This window comes from Heteronotia binoei, chromosome 10 (genome assembly GCF_032191835.1).
Source record: "Heteronotia binoei isolate CCM8104 ecotype False Entrance Well chromosome 10, APGP_CSIRO_Hbin_v1, whole genome shotgun sequence".
Classification (NCBI taxonomy): domain Eukaryota; kingdom Metazoa; phylum Chordata; class Lepidosauria; order Squamata; family Gekkonidae; genus Heteronotia; species Heteronotia binoei.
In genome coordinates this window covers 2,286,387-2,310,883 of record NC_083232.1, presented here as the reverse complement: position 1 = coordinate 2,310,883, position 24,497 = coordinate 2,286,387, and the positions used below count along the sequence as shown (strand labels likewise).

At 48.1% G+C, this 24,497-nt stretch overlaps 1 protein-coding gene across 1 annotated transcript in view; it reads left to right on the top strand.

Moving 5' to 3' along the window:
• Positions 1–24,497, top strand: part of LOC132578307 (unconventional myosin-Ig-like) — a 93,496-nt gene that overhangs the window by 7,860 nt on the left and 61,139 nt on the right. The window contains exons 3-14 of the mRNA XM_060248246.1: positions 626–719; positions 3,034–3,199; positions 6,305–6,358; positions 7,800–7,895; positions 9,527–9,643; positions 12,210–12,416; positions 13,298–13,443; positions 14,648–14,762; positions 18,049–18,219; positions 20,235–20,305; positions 21,770–21,844; positions 23,213–23,345. Coding sequence (XP_060104229.1) covers positions 626–719; positions 3,034–3,199; positions 6,305–6,358; positions 7,800–7,895; positions 9,527–9,643; positions 12,210–12,416; positions 13,298–13,443; positions 14,648–14,762; positions 18,049–18,219; positions 20,235–20,305; positions 21,770–21,844; positions 23,213–23,345 — 1,445 coding nt within the window. The remainder of the gene's footprint in view (positions 1–625; positions 720–3,033; positions 3,200–6,304; positions 6,359–7,799; positions 7,896–9,526; positions 9,644–12,209; positions 12,417–13,297; positions 13,444–14,647; positions 14,763–18,048; positions 18,220–20,234; positions 20,306–21,769; positions 21,845–23,212; positions 23,346–24,497) is intronic.

Here is a 24,497-nt window from a genome sequence, read left to right as displayed (position 1 = left end):
CATTCCAGCAGGTGCAAGTGGAGGAGTGGGGAATCAAACCCGGTTCTCCCAGATAAGAGTCTACGCACTTAACCACTACACCAAACTGGCTCTCTATTAGAGCTATGGCTGACCCAAGGCTATTCCAGCAGCTGCAAGTGGAGGAGTGGGGAATCAAACCCGGTTCTCCCAGATAACAGTCCGCACACTTAACCACTACACCAAACTGGCTCTCTATTAGAGCTCTGGCTGACCCAAGGCCATTCCAGGAGGTGCAAGTGGAGGAGTGGGGGAATCAAACCCAGTTCTCCCAGATAAGAGTCCGCGCACTTAACCACTACACCCAACAGGCTCTCTATTAGAGCTATGGCTGACCCAAGGCCATTCCAGCAGCTGCAAGTGGAGGAGTGGGGAATCAAACCCGGTTCTCCCAGATAAGAGTCCGCACACTTAACCACTACACCCAACAGGCTCTCTATTAGAGCTATGGCTGACCCAAGGCCATTCCAGCAGCTGCAAGTGGAGGAGTGAGGAATCAAACCCGGTTCTCCCAGATAACAGTCCGCATACTTAACCACTACACCAAACTGTCTCTCCTTTCCCCCCTTGTCTCACCTGTCTCTCCGCACATTGTCCTGCCTTTCAGGAGAGAGCGGTGCAGGGAAGACGGAAGCCAGCAAGTACATCATGCAATATATTGCGGCCATTACAAACCCCACCCAGAGAGCAGAGGTGGAAAGGTGAGTGGCTCCAGACTAGAGCAGGGGGGTCGGACTCATTTGTTATCAGGGTTGGATCTGATATAAATGAGACATTATTAGGCTGGGCCATGTTGGACTGGGCCACACGTGTATTTATTACGTAGCAGAGATATAAACTTTATAAAGGACACAAACACATTTAAAGGGTTTTTTTAAATGAAACTAAAACAAGCTTAAAACATTAGCACTTGTTGGACTTAAAGGTGCTTTCTTTGTATTTCTCCCATGGGATCCAGGGAAGTGGGCAAAGGAAGCCCTGGCTCTTTCCTTCCTTCCCCAGGGGACCAGGACGGGGAGGAGCCTCAGCCAACTGAAGGAAGACAGGCTTGGCTCAGTAGCTCTGCTGTGCGATTGAGAGACCCTGTCAAAGCCAGCTCTTCCTCTCCCCCCTTGCTCCCCAAGGGAGGAGCCTCAGCCAATGGAGAAAATAGTGGCTTTGCTCTGTAGCTCCTGTGTGATTGAGCAAGTCTTGTAAAGCAAGCTGTTACGCGGAAGAAAGCAAGAGAAAGGGAGAAAGAAGCAGATGACAGCCAGTTGCTCAGGGGCCTGATAGGAGCCCTCTGGACTAGAACGTGCTTTTTAGATGTGTTCAGCCTCCGTAACACCAAGGAATGGCAGCTCTTCCTGCAGATGGAAACAGCCCCCTCCGAGGAGTAGAAGCTCTTGAGGAGTTGCCACCATCTTGCCTCCCAGGAAACACAAACAAGCAAACAGAACTTTTTACAGTAATCATATAAATCTTTTGTCATGTTATGAAGAAGTACATCCTTATAATATTACAGTGAGAAGTCCATGCTCATGTTACTCATCCTCATGATATTACAATGAGCACCCGGATGTAGGCTCCTTTAGTCAAACGTCTTCCTCAGGAGTATCCCTGCCCTCTTCAAAGTCATCAGCCTCTTGTTACAATACAGTTTCAGAATCTTGATCCACAGCTGAGCTTCTCTCACAGAGAAGAGCCGGGAATATCTCTTAATGAAATTAATCCTGGAACTTCTGTGCCTATTTCTTTTTCCTTCAATCCCCAAAACACATTCTTTTCTAGCAACAAGAAGTCTGACCCTTGATAGCACTCCGTTTCATTTGTTGAAATAGCTGTTGATCAGTGGAGACCTTGGAGAATATTAAAAAGGTAAAGGTAGTCTCCTGTGCAAGCACCAGTCATTGACAGCACATCACGACGTTTTCGCGGCAGACTTTTTACGGGGTGGTTTGCCCTTGTCTTCCCCAGTCATCTACACTCCGCCCCCCAGCAAGCTGGGGACTCATTTTACCGACCTCGGAAGGATGGAAGGCTGAGTCAACCTCGAGCCAGCTATCTGAACCCAGCTTCCACCAGGATCGAACTCAGGTCGTGAGCAGAGCTTAGGACTGCAATACTTCAGTTTTGCCGCTTTACCACTCTGCGCCACAAGGCTCTTTCTGGAGAATAGTAGATAAGCACTTTTCAGTCTGCTGGGGGTGAAATTGATGGACTTTTATATATTTCTGTACACCTGAGAACCCCTTTTGGAAGTAGGGTTGCCAAGTCCAATTCAAGAAATATCTGGGGACTTTGGGGGTGGAGCCAGGAGACTTTGGGGGTGGAGCCAAGATCAAGGCTGTGACAAGCATCATTGAACTCCAAAGGGAGTTCTGGCCATCACATTTAAAGGGACGGCACACCTTTTCAATGCCTTCCTTCCATAGGAGATAATGAAGGATAGGGGCACCTTCTTTTGGGGCTCAAATAATTGGACCCCCTGGTCCAATCTTTTTGAAACTTGGGGGGTATTTTGGGGGGGAGACACTAGATGCTATACTGAAAATTTGGTGCATCTACCCCAAAAAACAGCCCCCCCCAGAGCCCCAGATACCCGCAAATCAATTCATGATTTTCTATGGGAATAAATCTCCATAGGGAATAATAGAGTTCCCAGCAGACATTTCCCTCCCCTCCCCCCGCTTTCTGACGACCCTGAAGCGGGGGGAGGGTCTCCAAACCAGGGGATCCCCTGCCCCCACCTGGGGATTGGCAACCCTATTTGGAAGACCTATTTTGTCCCCAGTGAGATGTTTTCTGCTTACTGGACCTTGGTAATTCACGGGGCCCTTTTCATTTTTTGTTCTGGTCTTCAGTTCCTAGACAAAGCGCACTCCCAGCTTCCTGAGTGTGAATTCTTGGGTAGGGGCCAGGGGACAGCTCCCCCGCACCATAAAACAAGCACCAGGCCCCTTTGCAAAGAGTGTGAGGGGGGGGGACCACCACTGCTTGGCTGTGTCTCTGGGTAAAATCTTTGTCTTTCCTCAGGGTCAAGAACGTTTTGCTGAAGTCCAACTGTGTCCTGGAGGCCTTTGGCAATGCGAAGACTAACCGCAACGACAACTCCAGCCGCTTCGGGAAATACATGGACATCAACTTCGACTTCAAAGGGGACCCTACCGGGGGCCACATCAACAATTACCTCCTGGAGAAGGTGCAGAAGAGCACAGGGGGCCCAAGTGGGCAGGCCTTCTAACTTCATTGTTGTTGTTGTCTTTTTAATATGTGTGTGTGTGTTAGGGTTGCCAAATCCAATTCAAGAAATATCTGGGGACTTTGGAGGTAGAGTTTTGGCCATCACAATATAAGGGTCCACACACCTTTTAAATGCCTTCCCTCCATTGGAAATAATGAAGAACATAAGAGAAGCCATGTTGGATCAGGCCAATGGCTCATCCAGTCCAACACTCTGTGTCACGTAAGAACATAAGAGAAGCCCTGTTGGATCAGGCCAGTGGCCCCTCCAGTCCAACACTCTGGGTCACATAAGAACATAAGAGAAGCCCTGTTGGATCAGGCCAGTGGCCCCTCCAGTCAAACACTCTGTGTCACATAAGAACATAAGAGAAGCCCTGCTGGATCAGGAGAGTGGCCCCTCCAGTCCAACACTCTGTGTCACGTAAGAACATAAGAGAAGCCCTGTTGGATCAGGAGAGTGGCCCCTCCAGTCCAACACTCTGTGTCACGTAAGAACATAAGAGAAGCCCTGTTGGATCAGGCCAGTGGCCCCTCCAGTCCAACACTCTGTGTCACATAAGAACATAAGAGAAGCCCTGTTGGATCAGGCCAACGGCCCCTCCAGTCCAACACTCTGGGTCACATAAGAACATAAGAGAAGCCCTGTTGGATCAGGCCAGTGGCCCCTCCAGTCCAACACTTTGTGTCACGTAAGAACATAAGAGAAGCCCTGCTGGATCAGGCCAATGGCCCATGTGACACAGAGTGTTGGACTGGATGGGCCATTGGCCTGATCCAACATGGCTTCTCTTAGGTTCTTATGTTCTTGTGTAAGGCCTGAGGAAGTCACAGGAATTTTGCATCCTCTAAGGCAGGGGTATCGAACTCATTCTCAGTTACGAGGGATGGATTTGACATATACGAGACCCTGTTGGACTGGGCCGTGTGTGTACCTATTTAAGATTAGGTAGAAGAGATATGAATTTTATCAAGGACACAGACAAACACAACTAAAGAATTTTTTTTAAATCCCTTAAAATAAAACATGCTTAAAACATTAGCACTCGTTGGTCTTAAAGGTGCTTTTTTCATACTTGTCCCAAGGGATCCAGGGAACTGGGCAAAGGAAGCTGTGGCTCTTCCCCTCCCTCTCCAGGGGACCAAGAGGGAGAGGAGCCTCAGCCAATAGAAGGAAGAGAGGCTTGGCTCAGCAGCTCTGCTGTGTGATTGAGAGAACCTGGCAAAGCAAGCTCTCCCTCCCCAAGGGAGGAGTCTCAGCCAATGGAGAAAACAGAGGCTTTGTTCTGTAGCTAGCTGTGCGATTGAGCAAGCCTTGCAAAGCAAGCTGTGATGCAGAAGGAAGCAAGAGGGAGGGAGAAGGAAGCAGATGACAGCCAGAAGCTCGGGGGCCTGCTTCGGCCCCCAGGCCACATGTTTGACACCCCTGCTCTTTGGCAGATCATCTACTTCCCATGCAGAAGATTCCAAGTTCATTCTCTGGCATCTCCTGATAAGAGGATCACATACTAGCAGGGCTTTTTTTTTTAGCAGGACTGCACATGAACATAATTCCATCTGGCTTGGCATCAGGGGGTGTGGCCTAATATGCATATGAATTCCTGCTGGGCTTTTTCTTATAAAAAAAGCTCCGTGTACTAGGCGGTGTGAAAGACCTCCTCCTCCTGAGACCCTGCTGAACTACCAACCACTAGTTTGTGTAGATCATGCCAACAGTGATGGACCAGGGCCTTGGGTCAGCCATAGCTCTGGCAGAGGTTGTCCTTAAAAGGGCAGCTGCTGTGAGAGCCCGCTCAGCCCCACCCACCTCACAGGGTGTCTGTTGAGGGGGAGGAAGGTAAAGGAGATTGTGAGCCGCTCTGAGACTCTTCGGAGTGGAGGGCAGGATATATATCCAGTCTCTTCATCTACCTCACAGGGTGTCTGTTGTGGGGGAGGAAGGTAAAGGAGATTGTGAGCCGCTCTGAGACTCTTTGGAGTGGAGGGCGGGATATATACCCAGTCTCTTCATCTACCTCACAGGGTGTCTGTTGTGGGGGAGGAAGGGAAAGGAGATTGTGAGCCGCTCTGAGACTCTTCGGAGTGGAGGGCGGGATATAAATCCAATATCTTCATCTACCTCACAGGGTGTCTGTTGTGGGGTGGGGGGGAAGGTAAAGGAGATTGTGAGCCGCTCTGAGACTCTTTGGAGTGGAGGGCGGGATATAAATCCAATATCTTCATCTACCTCACAGGGTGTCTGTTGTGGGGGAGGAAGGTAAAGGAGATTGTGAGCCGCTCTGAGACTCTTCGGAGTGGAGGGCGGGATATAAATCCAATATCTTCATCTACCTCACAGGGTGTCTGTTGTGGGGGAGGAAGGTAAAGGAGCTTGTGAGCCGCTCTGAGACTCTTTGGAGTGGAGGGCGGGATATGAATCCAATACCTTCATCTACCTCACAGGGTGTCTGTTGTGGGGGGGGGGGAAGGGAAAGGAGATTGTGAGCCCCTCTGAGACTCTTCGGAGTGGAGGGTGGGATATAAATCCAATATCTTCATCTACCTCACAGAGTGTCTGTTGTGGGGGTGGAAGGTAAAGGAGATTGTGAGCCGCTCTGAGACTCTTCGGAGTGGAGTGCGGGATATAAATCCAGTCTTTTTATCTACCTCACAGGGAATCTGTTGTGGGGGGGGGGGAGGTAAAGGAGATTGTGAGCCGCTCTGAGACTCTTCGGAGTGGAGGGCGGGATATAAATCCAGTCTCTTCATCTACCTCACAGGGTGTCTGTTGTGGGGGAGGAAGATAAAGTAGAAGGCAGGGTTAAGGGTTCACAGCTGCAAAACTGCTGTTGGGTGACAGATGATTTTTGCAATCAGCCAATAGCAAGTTTCCCATCACTTGCTCAGAGGGGCTTGTACCAATTCTTATGTTTCTTGTTTTGTATTGTTTTGACTTTGTGAGCAGGTCTCTGGAGAGTTGGCATATAAAAGTTTCAGATAAATAATAGCCCTGGTGCCTGTCTTGTAGAATCCACCCCCACCTGGGGTGAAACTGCTGCAATGCTCTGTGTTTTATTCCCTGCAGTCTCGCATTCTCCAACAGCAGCCGGGCGAGAGGAACTTCCATGCCTTCTATCAGGTGAGTTGATCTCCAGAAACGAGGGATTCATCACCTTGGGTGGTTCTTAGATCTGGCCCAACAGCGGAGCAGATTAGCTAGATGTGCTTGACCTCCAGATCCGTTCAGACAGCAAAGTCTGACGGTTGGCAGGACTATGCGGACCACAAACTAGTGGTAGCTTAGTCTGTCTTGTCTGTCTATCTATCGATGGATCGATGGATTGATGATCCATCCATCCATCCATCCATCATCTCTCTCTTGTCTGTCTGTCTGTCTGTCTATTATCCGTGTGTCTGTCTATATCTGTCTGTCTGTCTTTCTGTCTATCATCCATCTGTCTGTCTATCATCTATCTATCAGTCTCTCTGTCTGTCTTCTGTCTTTCTCCCCAAATCCTTCCATCCCCAAATATCCAGGAATCCCCCAACCCAGAGTTGGCAACCTTACACCCTCCCTCTGAAATGCCTTTCAAAACCCCTCCCGGATGAAGTAGTGAAATCTCAAATGATAAAATGGGCAATTAATGTAAATAAAGAAATAAAAATGGAATCTTGGGAACATTTGTGGAAAAACTCTATGAAACTCGCAACATGTCATAGTATTAAAGAGAACTGTTTTAAGATGATGTATAGATGGTACATGACTCCAAAAAAAATTAGCAAAGATGAACAATAAGATGCCAGATAGGTGCTGGAAATGTAAAAAGCATGAAGGCTCTTTCTACCATATGTGGTGGACTTGTGAAAGAGCTAAAATGTTTTGGCAGATGATTCAACAAGAGATATCTAAGATCCTAGGATATGAATTTAAAAAAGAAGCAGAGACATTTTTGCTGGGATTACAAATGGAGAATTTTCCAAAAGAAGATAGAACTTTAATATGGTACTTGCTCTCAGCTGCTAGGACATTGTATGCGCAGTTGTGGAAGCAAGAAAAAATACCAGAAAAGTGGGACTGGACTTTAAAAGTTATGTCATGGAGTGAAATGGATAAGCTAACAAGAAAATTAAGAGACTGCGATTTAGAACTCTTTAATCGGGAGTGGAAGAAATTCAGAAGATATGTAGAAAAAGAGTGGAAAATAAAAGGACACTGGACAATTTTTGAAGATTAAGACCTTTAAGACAAGAATATAACTTTTGAAGGGTTTTCTTTCTTTTTTTTTCCTTTTTTTTCCTTAATCAATTTTCGTTTTTTCTTGATAGTTAAAGGTACCTTTAATATCTGTTTTCTAAAAAATAACACTGGCGGGGGTCAATTATTGGGGGGTGGGGTGGGAGGAAAGTAAGATGCGGGGTAGAATAATGCTTTCATCTTAAGGCTTTTTTTTATAAGCTGTAGAAATAGTTCTACTACCATATGTTACTAATAAAATTGTTTATACGAAAAAACCCCTCCCGGAGCTTGGATTGGAAGCCCCTCTGTGCCCACTAACAAGGCCATGCTTGTTTCCCCACAGTTGCTTCTGGGGGCGTCGGATGCTTTATTGGACTCGCTGCACCTTAGCCGAGAACCTGAAGCCTACAGGTTCACCAAAGAGGGAGCTAGAAACAATGTGAGTTTTGTGCGCCTTGAATCTTTTGGAAGATTTCCTGTGTTTTCCTCCAGCTTCCCCCAGGCTGATCTAATCACCTGTGAGTACTATACCTGCAGGGCTTGTCCAGGCCTTCTTTAACATGGGTCACCTGTAATTCTGTACTGCATAAAAGCCTAAAAACAGAAACTAGAATCAGACCCCCACATAGCTTGAACTTACATGAGAAACTGAAAACCACCCTGAGTTTTTAGGAAGGGAATCGCTCTATCCCAGGGCTGGATCAGGCCCCCAGAGGGCTCCTATCAGGCCCTTGAGTAACTCACTGCTGCCTGCTTCCTTCTCCCTTTCTTGCTTCCTTCTGCATCACAGCTGGTTTTGCCAGGCTTGCTCAATCAAGCTACAGAGCAAAGCCTCTGTTTTCCAGTTTTCAAAAGTTTTATTAGTTTTAGGGAAAAAAGAGATAGGAAATAGGGGAGGTAAAAAGCACAATACATTCTGATCTTATTTTGCATAAAAATACTTTCAAAGAATGCAAGGTTAATTCTACAATATTTTCTTTACATAAATTGTCCCGTATTATTTTGTCTAAACTGTACATAATCCATTTTAAAATTGTATAGTAGAAGTCTTTTGTTTTAATCTAATAATTTTGACAATACCAGTAAAGTATAAAATACAGGAAGAAAGAGAAAAAAAAATCAGATCACACCAATCTGTTTTCTCCATTGGCTGCCCAGCATATGAAGCAGCTTGCGTACAAAAGCTCGCAGTGCCCAGCCATTTCATGTTTTCCCCTGGGTCTTAGGCTCAAAGCACTGACCATGAGATTTCTGTAACGAATGGCAGTAAATCAAAAGTAGGCTTGCAACTTACAAACACACACCTGAACAACAGCTGAACAGCATACTCAAGATTGCTATAGCACAGATATTGTCTGTAGATTTTGATGCGGAGAAAGAAGTATCAGTTATTAGAAACTTGTCCGTGTCCTTTATAAAGTTTATATCTCAGCTACCTGGCATTATATTTTCTGACACACATAAGGCCCAACAAGGTCTCATTTATGTGAGATCTGGCCCTCGTAACAAACGATTTCAACCCCCCTGCTCTCTCCCATGATGCCCACCAACATCTTTTATGGCACCCCCCAAGTATTTTTGGAAAAAGGCCCGGGGCGCAGAGTGTTAAAGCTGCAGAACTGCAGTCCTAAGCTCTGCTCACGACCTGAGTTCGATCCCTGGCGGAAGCTGGGTTTTCAGGTAGCTGGCTCGAGGTTGACTCAGCCTTCCATCCTTCCGAGGTCGGCAAAATGAGTCCCCAGCTTGCTGGGGGGAAAGCGTAGAGGACTGGGGAAGGCAAGGGCAAACCACCCCGTAAAAAGTCTGCCGTGAAAACGTTGTGAAAGCAACATCACTCCGGAGTCGGAAACGACTGGTGCTTGCACAGAGGACTTTTCCTTTTCCTTTCCAAGTATTTTTAGAAAGTTGGCAGGGTCAGGAGGCGTACCCCCCCCCCCCGCCCGCAAAGTGTCTGATTTTTTAAAATGTTGCTTTGGCAGACACCTAATTCTTCAGCAGAGCATGGGCGAGGGTGTGGGGGGAGGAATTCTCTGCTCACCCCTTTCTTTCTTGCATTGTCTGTCTCTCCAGAGCTTTGGCAGTGACCAAGCCAACCACAAAGCAGTCCGAGATGCCATGAAGGTGATAGGTTTTAGCCCAGAAGAGGTGGACTCCATCTACAAGATCTTGGCGGCCATCTTGCACTTGGTAAAAAAAAAAAAAAGAACCAGCTTGTGCATGTGGGGGAAGGGAGGTTCTTTGTCTCTTCAGGATTGGCTTTGTTGGTCTTTGTGAACTCCAGCTTGGTGTGACACTGTTGGGTATGAGCCATAATAGTCAGAATCTGGACCTGCTTGGTACCCCATTTCAGGAGTGGGATTTGGACATCGTGCTTTTATGCTTGTTTCAAAGTCTTTTCCCAGCTGCCTTGCTCCCCTTTTTTTAGGGTGTGTGTGTGGGGGGGGGGAATGTCAGGTTAAACTACATAAATAGACATGTCAACATCAGTGGTCTAGGTTGGGGTTTTAATAATTGTCTACCCCAACCCTTTCCCTGCAGAGGTTCAAGGAGGCTTAGAACCAATTCAATTAAAGTACAAGAAAGTTCCCGGTAATTAAATCCCCCCCCCCCCCCCAAGATCTTCCCAGTGCCAGGAAACCTGCTTCAAATGTTGATGAAACAACATTGCTTCATGTCTCTTCCCAAATGCTTGAAGAGAAAATGCTGAATAGAGCAGCTCCACCCTGGAATGGCCTTGGGTCAGCCATAGCTCTCGTAGGAGTTGTCCTTGAAAGGGCAGCTTCTGGGAGAACTCTCTCAGCCCCACCCACCTCCCAGGGTGTCTGTTGTAGGGGAAGAAGATAAAGGAGATTGTGAGCCGATCTGAGACTCTGATTCAGAGAGAAGGGTGAGGTATAAATCTGCAGGCGGCAGCGTCTTCTTCGCCCAGAGCTAGGGCTGCTATCCTCCAGGCGGGGGCTGGAGATCTCCCAGAATTACAACAGGTCTGCAGGCGACAGAGATCAGTTGCCCTGGAGATAATGGCTGCTTTGGAGGGGGGGGCTCCATGACCTTATGCCCTGCTGAGGTCCCTCCTCTCCCCCAGACCCCACCTTCTCCAGGCTCTACCCCCCAGGAAACTCCAGGAGTTTCACACCCTGAGGTTGGCAGCCCGAGCAAGACCCTCCGTACAGCTGCTTGCAGGTTTTTCAGAACAGGGTGGATTTTGCATTGGCTTTACAGCCCCAGCATCCTTTTTAGCCTTTGGCTTTCCTGGGCCCCAGTCTCTGCCAGGGATTGTCTGCCCACTTCAGATTGGACCTTGCTCCTTTTAACCTCTCTGTCTGTCTGTCTGTCATCTGTTTGTCTATCTGTGTGTCTATCTATCTGTCCGTCCGTCTGTCCGTCTATCTGTCTGTCCGTCCGTCCGTCCACCCACCCACCCATCCACCCATCCACCATCATCTATCCATCTGTCCTCCATCCATCTATCCTCCATCCTCCCTCTATCCCCCAATCTCCTATCATCTATCTCCTTCCCTCCTTCCTTCCATCTTTCATCTATCCATCTATCAATCCATCCATTTTGTGGGCTTATATTTTGCCCTATCCCATAATGGGCTCAGTGCGAATCACAACATAAACTGAACAACAGAAAACCTACAATTTAAATTTAAAAACAATACAATAAAATTAGCAAACCAAAAACAACAGAACAATAGAATGAAATAACATGCATATTTTACTTTCTTTGACTTAGGGAAAGGCCATGGCTCAGTGGCTGAGTGCCTTCTTGGCATGCAGAAGGTCCCAGGTTCAATCCCTGGCAGCTCCAGATAAAAGGACCAGGCAGGAGATGATGCGAAGTGGGCCTCAGATTCAGCAGAAGCTCTCAGGAGCACAGCTCCTGAACCTTTCTGAGGGCTCCCCCTTTTCCTCCCCACCTACTCTGCCCATTGAATACTAGGTGCAGCTGCATAACAATCCTTGGATTAGGACAGCAGGCAGCCAGCCACCAGGAGCTTTGCCACAGCCCCAGCAGCCCTCATTAACCCCTGGAGAAGCCTGCACCACCTTTTCTCCACTTCTTAAGTGATTTTGGGTGGCAGGTGGCTTGCTGGCCTTTTGACTTGGGGGCGGCAGCCCAGGAGAGCCCCAGGTGAGCAAGGCCTGCTTGCGCTGGCTGGACCTTTAGCCACTCCAAGCTGTCCTCACTCGCCCTGGGCTCTAGAGAGCCAGTTTGGTGTGGTGGTTAAGTGTGCGGGCTCTTATCTGGGAGAACCAGGTTTGATTCCCCCCTCCTCCACTTGCAGCTGCTGGAATGGCCTTGGGTTAGCCATAGCTCTGGCAGAGGTTGTCCTTGAAAGGGCAGCTGCTGTGAGAGTCCTCTCAGCCCCACCCACCTCACAGGGTGTCTGTTGTGGGGGGAGAAGATATGAGAGATTGTCAGCCGCTCTGAGTCTCTGATTCAGGGAGAAGGGTGGAGTATAAATCTGCAATTCTTCTTCTTCCTTTCTTGCATTGGATTGCTTTTGGCTGTGGGGGAGGGCGGCATATGCTTTTATGAGTTATGCTAATGAGCTCCACCACCTATTTTTCTACAAAACGACCCCTGAGGATCTCAGCCTGAGACCCTGGAGAGCAGCTGCCAGTCTGAGTAGACAATGCTGACCTTGACAGACCAGGGGTGTGATTGAATATAAGACAGGTTCTTATAGGTGGTGATGTGGACTTTTACCTGCACACCAATGCTTTTCTTTCCTGGGTTTCCCAGGGCAATGTTCGTTTTGTCACCGCAGAGGATACCATGAAGATTGAGAACGAGGAGCTGATTTCCTGCCTGGCAGAGCTGACCTCCACGGAAGCAGAGGATCTCCTGAACTCGCTCCTGCACCGGATGGTGGCCGCTGGGGGTGGGGAAGTGATCCAGAAAGCTCACAGCAACAATGAAGCCAGCTACGCAAGGGATGCCTGCGCTAAGGTAACTGTGGAGCGGGGGGCCCTTTTTCACCGGCCAGAAGTAGAAGCGGGAATGCAAAATTATATTTCTTAATGGATGGAAATCTTGAGTTTTGTAACTGTAAATTCTGAATTTTCACAAGCTATCTTGCAAAATAAGAACTCTCCAGTTAAAGCGACCAATAAAATTGCAATGGAAACCTGCTTTAAAATTAAAAAGAAGCCATATTAAAACTGCCCCCTCCCCCATTTTTACAAAAAGCAAGTCCCCAGAACTATGAATGGTGTCTAAAGGGGAGAAGACTTGGCACTGTTAAACTTTTTTTAAATTATATTTTTTATTAAACTTAATACCAAAATCCAAAATATAGACATACAGTTATCCAAAATTTAAAAAAAAGAAAAGTCCAAAGCTTAGTTAACGAGGTGTACTTACAAAATAAAATAACGCTTTCTAGCTTGTGCTGTTTACTACTGTTGCATATATTCCTCTATTTTTAACCAGTAATAATTAGGCAGGCTTGACATTAAAAATAAATCAGTTTTTCATACGCAGCGTTTCTTGGAAGAATATTTTCTTCTGATAGATATGTAACCACTGAATACCATTATTCAATCACTTTGTTTTTATATGTTCTTGGTGATACATTCAAATTCCCAGAGGCTATTTTAGTAAGAATGAAATATCCCCAATTTTTTTCTTTCCTAGCTTGTATCGCACTGATAAACTGAATGCCCGTGAAGTTCCCTTGGTCCAGTCTACTCAGACTGGCAGCAGATCTCCAGGGTCTCAGGCATAAAGAGGTCTTTCCCATCACCTAAAGATGCATTTTGTTGTTAGTGTCGCATCTTCAAGTTTCAGAACGCAGCAAAGCAAAACCCAAATTCTGACTTCCTTTCCAGGCCTTCTACGAGCGCCTTTTCTGCTGGATTGTTGCCCGCATCAACAAAGTCATTGAGGTGAAGAACTATGATGCCCGGCTCCATGGCAAGAACACTGTGATTGGCGTCCTGGACATCTACGGCTTTGAGATCTTTGACACCAACAGGTAGACTTGGTGCACCAAGAGGGTGGGAGGTGGTCCTCTAGGGTAGATGTGCACCACGAGAGCCAGTTTGGTGTAGTGGTGAAGTGTGCGGACTCTTATCTGGGAAAACTGGGTTTGATTCCCCACTCCTCCACTTGCAGCTGCTGGAATAGCCTTTGGGTGAGCTGTAGCTCTCGCAAGAGTTGTTAGAGTATTTTGCACGCAGCAGAAGAGCTGAAGGAGAGGGACAGGCAAAACACAGGAATTAATAGACAAGAGAAACAGCTGTATTCAATGGTAGATATATTTACCAGGAAAGTAGCCAATATTCAGAGTCGTTGCCAGGCCAAGGTCATACACAGTAATCAGTACACACTTCAGTAGATAACAGTATATAGCAGTAAGTATACACAGCACGATAGATAACAGTATACAGCAGTAAGTATACACAGCACGATCCAAGCACAGTAGCATAGGATCCAACACCAGCAGTGATCGCTGCCACCCAGATAGCGGGCCTCACAGAACCCACAATCCTTACAGGCAGACTGAGCAGGCTCACTGAGCTTCCCTAAGTACACGTACCAATCATCAGGGTTGCATCAGCTCTGTGAGTCAGCACAAAGCCTAATTACAGGTGAGGTCATCCCACCTTACCTCAGTAACAGGTAACAGCTGGATCATGATGCAGCATGACTCAGCATGACATTGCAGAAACAACATTACTATTACTAAGATGGAGTCAGTCAGCCATTTCAGGACTGAGTTCCAACAAGAGTTGTCCTTGAAAGGGCAGCTGCTGTGAGAGCTCTCTCAGCCCCACCCATCTCACAGGGTGTCTGTTGTGGGGGAGGAAGATAAAGGAGATTGTGAGCCACTCTGAGATTCGGAGTGGAGGGCAGGGTAAAAAATCCCATATCTTCTTCTTCATGCTCCATCAGTGGCTTTGGTGCATGGGCTTTGCTTGAACTCAGCCAGCAGCAGAGCAGGTCCAGACAATGCCAGCTGTCCCTTCCTGTGCCACCAGAAGAGCCCTGCTGGATCAGACCAGGGAGGGTCCATCTAGTCCAGCCTCCTGTCTCCCACAGCAGCCCATCAGTTCCTCTGGAGGCCCAGAAGTGGGGGGGGGGGAGATGGCCTGGTTGGATCCCCAGTGCGGGAGTTTGAGTTTTTGCTCCCCTGGGGCTGCTGCACCCTGAGTTCCCTCCGTGCTGCGTCTTTCCAGCTTCGAGCAGTTCTGCATCAACTACTGCAACGAGAAGCTGCAGCAGCTCTTCATCGAGTTGATCCTGCAGCAGGAGCAGGCGGAGTACCAGCGCGAGGGCATCGAGTGGCAACACGTGAGTTGCGGCACCTGGCAAGGGCATTGGGGCAGAGTCTGGGATGGGAAGGGAGCTAAGCATGGCATTTGCCCCCATTGTCAGAGATTCATAAGAACATAAGTGAACCCCTGTTGGATCAGGCCGGTGGCCCATCCAGTCCAACACTCTGTGTCACATAAGAGAAGCCCTGTTGGATCAGGCCAATGGCCCATCCAGTCCAACACTCTGTGTCACATAAGAGAAGCCCTGTTGGATCAGGCCAATGGCCCATCCAGTCCAACACTCTGTGTCACATAAGAGAAGCCATGTTGGATCAGGCCAATGGCCCATCCAGTCCAACTCTCTGTGTCACATAAGAACATAAGAGAAGCCATGTTGGATTAGGCCAGTGGTCCATCCAGTCCAACACTCATCCAGTCCAATTATATACATGGAATACTGTGTACAATTCTGGTCACTGCACCTCAAAAAGGATATTATAGCATTGGATAAAGTGCAGAAAAGGGTAACTAGAATGATTAAAGGGTTAGAACACTTTCCCTATGAAGAAAGGTTAAAACACTTGGGGCTCTTTAGCTTGGAGAAACGTCGACTGTGGGGTGACACGATAGAGGCTTACAAGATTATGCATGGGATGGAGAAGGTAGAGAAAGAAGTCCTTTTCTCCCTTTCTCACAATACAAGAACTCGTGGGCATTCAATGAAATTACTGAGCAGTTGGGTTAGAACGGATAGAAGGAAGTACTTCTTCACCCAAACGGTGATTAACATGTGGAATTCACTGCCACAGGAGGTGGTGGCGGCTACAAGCATAGCCAGCTTTATGAGGGGATTGGATAAAAATATGGAACAGAGGTCCATCAGTGGGTATTAGCCACTGTATATATGTGTGTGTGTGTATATGTATGTATGTATGTATGCGTGTGTGTGTGTGTGTATATATACATACATATATATATATATATACACACACACACACACACACATACACACAAGCACATATATTGGCCCCTGTGTGACACAGAGTGTTGGACTGGATGGGCCATTGGCCTGATCCAACATGGCTTCTCCTATGTTCTTATACAATTTATCTGTCGGTGGTCCTTCTGGTGGAGTTGCCCAGTAGCATGAAAGCGGCAGCCTTCTCCCCTAGTTGTTAGAGGCCTGTTTAAAAGTGCCATGGCATTTGCCCCGATTGTCTGAGGTTCAGTGGAGCATAGAGCCAGTGCAGTTGCCTAGGCACTGGCAGAATTTATTTTTATTTATTTATTTACTTTCCATTTTTATCCCGCCCATTCCAAACGGACTCAGGGCGGCTAACAATCATATAAAAGCCAACATCTCAATTTCAAATATAAAACAATAAGACAGTCGATTATAATTTAAAACATTTTAAAACGAAGTATTGGTGCTATACGGAGAATACCATTTATCTGGTGGAGTCACCCAGTAGCATAAAAGCAGCAGCCTTCTCCCCTAGTTGTTAGAGGCCTGTTTAAAAAGTTCAGCTTTACAAGCTCTGCGGAATTGAGTGAGATCCCGCAGAGCTCTTATGGCCTCTGGGAGCGCATTCCACAGCATTGGTGCTGCCACTGAGAAGGCCCTGGTCCATGTAACGCCCAGTCTGGCCTCCCTTGGTCAGGGGATGGACAATAAGATTTTGAGTTCCTGAACGCAGCGCTCTCTGGGGAACGTATGGGGGAAGGCGGTCCCTTAGATAGACAAGTCCTCGGCCATATTGGGCTTTAAAGGTCAATACCAGCACCTGGTATTGGAGGGGGATGTAGGAGGGGAAGCCCCCTAGGGGGAATGAGACCGAGCCTCTGGTCTCTTTGCCATCATCCTTTCAGGCCCAGTTCCTAAGCCTCTAATGCAGGGGACTCCTACCTTTTTGAGCCTGTGGGAACTTTTGGGATTCTGGCACAGTGTGGTGAGCGCAGCCACAAAATGGCTGCCACAGGACGTGGACCCAGCCACAAAATGGCTGCCACAAGAGGTGGAACCAGCCACAAAATGGCTGCCACAGGAAGTGGACCCAGCCACAAAATGGCTGCCACAGGAAGTGGACCCAGCCACAAAATGGCTGCCACAAGAGGTGGAACCAGCCACAAAATGGCTGTCACTGCATACTTCCAGTCACACAGTGAAGATCTTTGTGCTTTGGTGGCAGCTGTTGCCCAAGCAACTTTTTTTAAAAATCTGCACAGTCAATCAAATCTCCAGTAGCCAGTCAAAAACCTCGCGGGGCAAATGCCCCGCCCTCTTTCTAAAAACCCTTGCCAGGCACTAGGAAAGAAGTTGACAGGGTCCATGGCGCCTACTGCACTGCCTTGAAGACCCCTGCTTTAATGGCTTCTGGTGGGAGTCACTTCTATTGACTGATGTAGGGGCTTTTGGGGGGCAGGAACGAAGTTCCGGCAGGCTTGGCACCAGGGGTGTGGCCTAATATGCTAATGCTGTCCTAGACAGCCACCAAGACATCCCTGGCTGCAAACGCAAACCTGGTCTTGGAATTATCAGCAATTTCCTAACCTGGAATTATCAGCAATTCCCAAATGCTATGTTTTTCCCACGTCCCCCACCAGTGTGTTCCCTCTAAGCTGAGTTAGCATGAGCTAGCTCACAGATTTTTAGCCTCCAGCTCACACATTTTTGTCTTAGCTCAGGAAGGATGACCCCAGAACACAATAATTTATGTAGTAGCTCACAAAAGAGAGCCAGTTTGGTGTAGTGGTTAAGTGCACGGACTCTTATCTGGGAGAATTGTGTTTGATTCCCCCACTCCTCCGCTTGCAGCTGCTGGAATGGCCTTGGGTCAGTCAGCTTCTAGGAGCTTCTAGGAGAACTCTCTCAGCCCCACCCACCGCACAGGGTGTCTGTTGTGGAGGGGAGAAGATATAGGAGATTGTAAGCGACTCTGAGTCTCTGATTCTTCTTCTTATCTGGGAGAACCGGGTTTGATTCCCCACTTCTCCCCTTGTAGCTGCTGGAATGGCCTTGGGTCAGCCATAGCTCTCGCAGAGCTGTCCTTGAAAGGGCAGCTTCTAGGAGAACTCTCTCAGCCCCACCCACCGCACAGGGTGCCTGTTGTGGGGGGAGAAGATATAGGAGATTGTAAGCCGCTCTGAGTCTCTTCTTCTTCTTTGCCAGTAGCTCACAAAGCAGAATTTTTGCTCACAAGACTCTGCAGCGTAGAAGGAACATTGGTCCCCACCGTTCCCAGGGGGCTGCTTCTATAAATGGCTGCTGTGGTCTTCCCGAAGGGTTCTGCTGCCCACTCACTCTCCCTGCTTGCCCTTGGCAGATCGACTACTTCAACAACCAAATCATTGTGGACCTGGTGGAGGAGCCGCACAAGGGGGTCATCGCCATTCTGGATGAGGCCTGCCTGACTGCTGGGAAAGTCACCGATGCCCTCTTTCTGGAGTCCATGAACAGCAGGCTCGGGAAACACCCCCACTACACCAGCAGGAAGGTCCAGATTTTATTTCATTGACAAAACTCGTATCCCGCCTTTCTGCCCGTACAAGGCGACTGGACTACGGTTGCCAAGTCCAGTTGAAGAAATATCTGGGGACGTTGGGGGTGGAGCCAGGAGTCTTTGGGGGTGGAGCCAGGAGACATTGGGGGTGGAGCTAGGAGCCAGGTTGTGACAGGCACAATTGAACTCCGAAGTGTGTCCTGGCCATCACGTTTCAAGGGACCGCACACTTTTTAAATGCCTTCCCTCCTTTGGAAATAATGAAGGATTGGGGCACCTTCTTTTGGGGCTCATAGAATTGGACCCCCTGGTCTAATCCTTTTGAAGTTTGGAGGGTATTTTGAGGAGAGGCACTGGATGTTATACTGAACATTTGGTGACTATACCTCAAACAACAGCCCCCCCCCCCAGAGCCCCAGATACCAGCAGATCAAGTCTCCATTATACCCTATGAGAATCGGTTTCCATAGAAGAAGACGACGTTGGTTTTATTTTCCGCCTTCCACTCAAGAGTCTCAGAGCAGCTCACAATCTCCTTTATCTTCCTCCCCCACAACAAACACCCTGTGAGGTGGGTGGGGCTGGAGAGGGCTCTCACAGCAGCTGCCCTTTCAAGGACAACTTCTGCCAGAGCTCTGGTTGACCCAAGGCCATTCCAGCAGGTGCAAGTGGAGGAGTGGGGAATCAAACCTGGTTCTCCTGGATAAGAGTCCGCACACTTACCCACTACACCAAACTGGGAATAATGTAATGTCCAACAGACATTTCTCTCCCCCCCACCCTTTCTAATGACCCTGAAGTGTGGGGAGGGCCTCCAAACCAGGGGATCCCCTGCCCTCACCTGGGGATTGGCAACCCTAGACTGGACATTTAAAACCTACATGATAAAACCATATTTTAACCATAAAATCAACCTTCCCCTAACTCATATCATTAAAACAAATTGCAAACAGAGTTAAAGTAAGCATGAAACACAAAAACAGCAGTCAAAACATGGTTAGGAAGGTTAGGAAGGAGTGATAAATGCTGCACAAAATAAAAAAAGGTCTTCACCTGCTGATGGAAGACAAGAAGGGGACAGGCTGCTCTCTCTAGGGAGGGAGTTCCAGAATTTTAGTGCCACAACCAAGAAGTCCCTCACAACACGGAGAGCCAGTTTGATGTAGTGGTGAAGTGTGCGGACTCTCATCTGGGAGAACTGGGCTTGATTCCCCACTCCTCCACTTGCACCTGCTGGAATGGCCTTGGGTCAGCCATAGCTCTAATAGAGAGCCAGATGGGTGTAGTGGTTAAGTGAGTGGACTCTTATCTGGGAGAACCAGGTTTGATTCCCCACTCCTCCACTTGCACCTGCTGGAATGGCCTTGGGTCAGCCATAGGTCTAATAGAGAGCCACTTCGGTGTAGTGGTTATCTGGGAGAACCGGGTTTGATTCCTCGCTCCTCCACTTGCACCTGCTGGAATGGCGTTGGGTCAGCCATAGCTCTTGCAGAGGTTGTCCTTGAAAGGGCAGATTCTGTCAGAGCTCTCTCAGCCCCACCCACCTCACAGGGTGTTTGTTGTGGGGGAGGAAGGGAAAGGAGATTGTGAGCCACTTTGAGATTCAGAGTGGAGGGCGGATATAAATCCAAAAAATCTTCATCTTCTTCTTCTTCTCCCGAGTTGCTACCCACCTAACCTCAGAAGGCAGAGCCCAAAGCAAGGCCTTCAAAAGTCACAATCGTGGCTAGGTGGGTTCCTAAAGGAGTGAGGGGTCTTTCATGCAGGGGAAGGTTTGGGAGCTGTTCTTAGACAGAACCAACAACCCATCTGCAGCAAAAGGTGTAAAGAGGAGGGTTCTGGGTCTAGATAGGCACATTCCCAGAGCTGTTCACTCTGTATTTTGGGAGTTCTGGGGGACACCGTTCCCCCTTGTAGCCCCCAGCAGATGTTTCAGGGCAGCAGGACAGGCCGGGGTCTGATAGGGCTAGTGGTTGAAAGGTGGTTCCTGTCCACTTGTGCATTCCCAGGTCAATCCCGCTGACAAGTCCATGAAGTTTGGACGGGACTTCCGGATCAAGCACTACGCGGGAGACGTCACGTACGTTGGGGTGTGGTTTCTATCTCGTGGTGGGCAGAACCTGGTGGAAGCTGAGTTGCGGAAGCTGTCAGGGACTAACACCATTTGTAGCTTTGGGAAGAAGTATTGTAAAGTGAGTTCAGCCAGGTCTGAATCAGATAAGAACACTTTATTGCAAGAAGAAACAGTCTCAAACAGCACAGTCACTTCTCTCATTATATATGTAATGTAAAATGTAATGTAAAATTTTATTTATATCCCGCCCTCCCCCGCCGAAGCAGGCTCAGGGCGGCTAACAGCACTTCAAGTAAACAATAAAATAATAAAACATTAAATTCACATTAAAAATTCACATTAAAACAATCAATGATTAGAACATTCCTAAATCAACACTGGCGGTAAACATTATTAATCTCTGGCCATGGTTAACCCCCCTAGCAGGCAACAGTTACTCCTATTGGCTCACTCTAGAATCCTTCATTTGCATCTCTTTATCACAAGTTGTTACATGTCTTGGATCCTGATTGGCCAGTTCTTTCAGGATTCTGGTTTGCGAGGAGTGCCTGTCTCAAGCTCAAGCAACAAGACCCCACTATAACACAGTACATAACAAGAAGCATCTGGGTGGAGTGTCACTTGTTGTACCAAACAGTGTCAAAGTTGCACCAAACAGCTCATTTAAAACTTCTCAGACTTCATCTTGGGGAGTTCCTCTGGGGGAAGAGAGCTTAATGGTCATGTGGCAGCCAGGAAAAACCATGCTTAGGTTTAGCACATAGATGAAGTTACCAAGAGCTCTCTTTGGAATGGGGGAAGCTGGGTGTTTGGCAGGCATTGGTATCTTTCAGCTGCAAAACTATACAGCAGACCACAGTGTTTTTCAGGAGGGGTCTCCAAGCTTTGCTGAATTGGGGAAGGGGGGCTGTGGCTTAGTGTAGAGAGCCAGTTGGGTGTAGTGGTTAAGTGTGCGGACTCTTATCTGGGAGAACCGGGTTTGATTCCCCACTCCTCCACTTGCACCTGCTGGAATGGCCTTGAGTCAGCCACAGCTCTGGCAGAAGTTGTCCTTGAAAGGGCAGCTGCTGTGAGAGCCCTCTCCAGCCCCACCCACCTCACAGGGTGTTTGTTGTGGGGGAGGAAGGGAAAGGAGATTGTGAGCCGCTCTGAGACTCTTCGGAGTGGAGGGTGGGATATAAATCCAGTATCTTCATCTACCTCACAGGGTGTCTGTTGTGGGGGAGGAAGGGAAAGGAGGTTGTGAGCCGCTCTGAGACTCCTCGGAGTGGAGGGCGGGCTATAAATCCAATATCTTCTTCATCTTAGTGGCAGAGCCTCTGCTGGGCTTGCAGAAGGTCCCAGGTTCAATCCCTGGCAGCATCTCCAGGCAGTGGGTGATGGGAAAGACCCAGGAGAGCAACTGCCAGTCTGAGCAGACAATAGCCACTTCGATGGTCTGATGAAGGCAGCTTCATGTGTGTCTTTCAGGTATTCCGTGGAGGGATTTCTGGACAAGAACAAGGACACTCTTTTCCAGGACTTCAAGCGGTTGATGTATAACAGGTATGCAGGCCGGATGGGGCGTGTTTTGCATGCAGAAAGCCCAGAGTTCAATCCTTGATGGTCTCTAGGGAACAGATCTCAAGCAGGAGCAGGATATAGGGAAGACCCTTCTGTGCCTCACCCCTTGGAGGGCTGCTGCCAGCTCCAGAAAACTATGCTGAACTCAGTGGCCTGAATTTGTCAAAAGAAGCTTATCAAGGAAAGAGCTGGTTTGGTGTAATGGTTAAGTGTGCAGACTCTTATCTGGGAGAACCGGGTTTGATTCCCCACTCCTCCACTTGCACCTCCTGGAATGGCCTTGGGTCAGCCAGAGCTCTAACAGAGAGCCAGTTGGGTGTAGTGGTTAAGTGCACAGACTCTTATCTGGGAGAACCGGGTTTGATTCCCCACTCCTCTACATGCACACCTTCACATGCACCTTGAGTCAGTCACAAGTTTTCACAGAGCTGTTCCTCTCAACAAGAAGAAGAAGATGATGATGATATTGGATTTATATCCTGCCCTCCAGTCCAAGAGTCTCAGAGTGGCCTACAATCTCCTTTACCTTCCCCTCCCCACCCCACAACAGACACCCTGTGAGGTAGATGAAGATACTGGATTTATAGCCCGCCCTCCACTCCGAAGAGTCTCAGAGCGGCTCACAATCTCCTTTACCTTCCTCCCCCACAACAGACACCCTGTGAGTTAGATGAAGATATTGGATTTATATCCCACCCTCCACTCCGAAGAGTCTCAGAGTGGCTCACAATCTCCTTTCCCTTCCTCCCCCACAACAGACAACCTGTGAGGTGGGTGGGGCTGAGAGGACTCTCACAGCAGCTGCCCTTTCAAGGACAGAATCTTAGAGCGGCTCACAATCTCCTTTACCTTCCTCCCCCACAATAGACCTGTGATTTGAGTGGGGCTGAGAGGGCTCTCACAGCAGCTGCCTTTTCAAGGACAACCTCTGCCAGAACTATGGCTGACCCAAGGCCATTCCAACAGGTGCAAGTGGAGGAGGGAGGAATCAAACCTGGTTCTCCCAGATAAGAGTCCGCACACTTAACCACTACACCAAACAGTTTCTGTCAGAACTCTCTCAGCTCCACCTACCTCACAGGGTGTTTGTTGTGGGGAGGGGAAGGGAAAGGAAATTGTAAGCTGCTCTGAAACTCCTTTGGCTAGCAAAGGGCGGGATATAAATCCAGTCTCTTCTCTTCTTGTTGGGTGGGCTCTCATTTGCTGGGTAAAGTTCCTGCATTGCCCTCCACAGACTGCTCCACACGATTCCTCCCACCGTTTTGTCTGGCACAGGCTGGCTTGAAGCTGACGTTTCCTCTGGCTTGATGCTTGGAGGCCCCTGACCCCTTCTCTGTGGTTTGTCCCCAGCACAGACCCCGTCCTGCGAGAGATGTGGCCTGAGGGGAAACAGAGCATCACCGAGGTGACCAAGAGGCCCCTGACAGCTGCCACCCTCTTCAAGAACTCTATCGTGGCGCTGGTGGAGAACCTGGCCTCCAAGGTAATGGCCGCTCTTGCCCCCTTGGCCGCATGACCCAGGGCCTTGTGGGTCCCCCAGTTGGCTTGATAGCAGTTTCCTATTGTAACACCCCTACACACACTCACTTAGCTTGCAGAGGCTCACCATCTCTGGCTTTCTGCATGGCATAGGAGCTAGGAGAGGGTTTGGAAACCTAGAATGAAAGGGTTCTTCCATATTCTTATGTTTGCCGCTTGTGCTGGGCGTACACCGATGTAATATTGAATCAGGCACTAGAGGGAGCAAAACACCTGGAGAAAAGGTGCCTCTCCCCTCTTCTTAAAGCAATAAGGGACACACACACACACACACACACACGGCTTTTTTACAAAGCAGCAATGCACCGTGAAGATCAACAAAATTTTAAAGACTCTGCTGGATTCAAGCTTTGTTCTGCTAATTCAGACCTGAAGCTACTTTGCAATCTAGTTTGCTTTAAATATTACTTATTCAAATGTAGTTGAGAAATGATAGAAGATTTAATATTTTGGCACTTCTTCTATAGTAGCAATGGGGTTAATTTCCACACGCTTGTGTTTTCTAATATCTTGTCAATTAAGATAATTGTTTCCTTCTCCCCCCCAATAAAAGGTAGAAACTCTCTGAAGATTTCCTGCCCAGTTTTCTGTAATAATTCAAACAGCAGAATTCACAATGAATTCATTTGTACTATCAAAAAATTAAAGGTTTAATCTGATAGGTCCAGGACATATCTGGGGCTAATAGTTTAAAGAACAATTCTGAGAAAGCTAATTAATCCAGATTTATTTGGATTTGGGAGCATATCATCTTGTTACAGCTGGGCTCTGACCTTTCTGGGGGCTAGTATACTTTTTCAACGGTGTTTGTATGACAAACAGATATCCAACCGGTTATGCATATCCAGGGCTGGTTGGGTTTGCAACTGTTGCATTTTTGAAAGAGGGAGAGATGACCTCCTGCTAAATAACCCCGTGCACAGCAGGGCTGAATCCTCACTCAGTAGTCATTGCCCGAGACCCTGGAGAGTTGCTTCCAGTCAAAGCTAGATGGACTGGGCAGAAGGTGGCATCAGCCACTTAAGAACATAAGAATATAAGAGAAGCCATGTTAGATCAGGCCAGTGGCCCATCCAGTCCAACACTCTGTGTCACA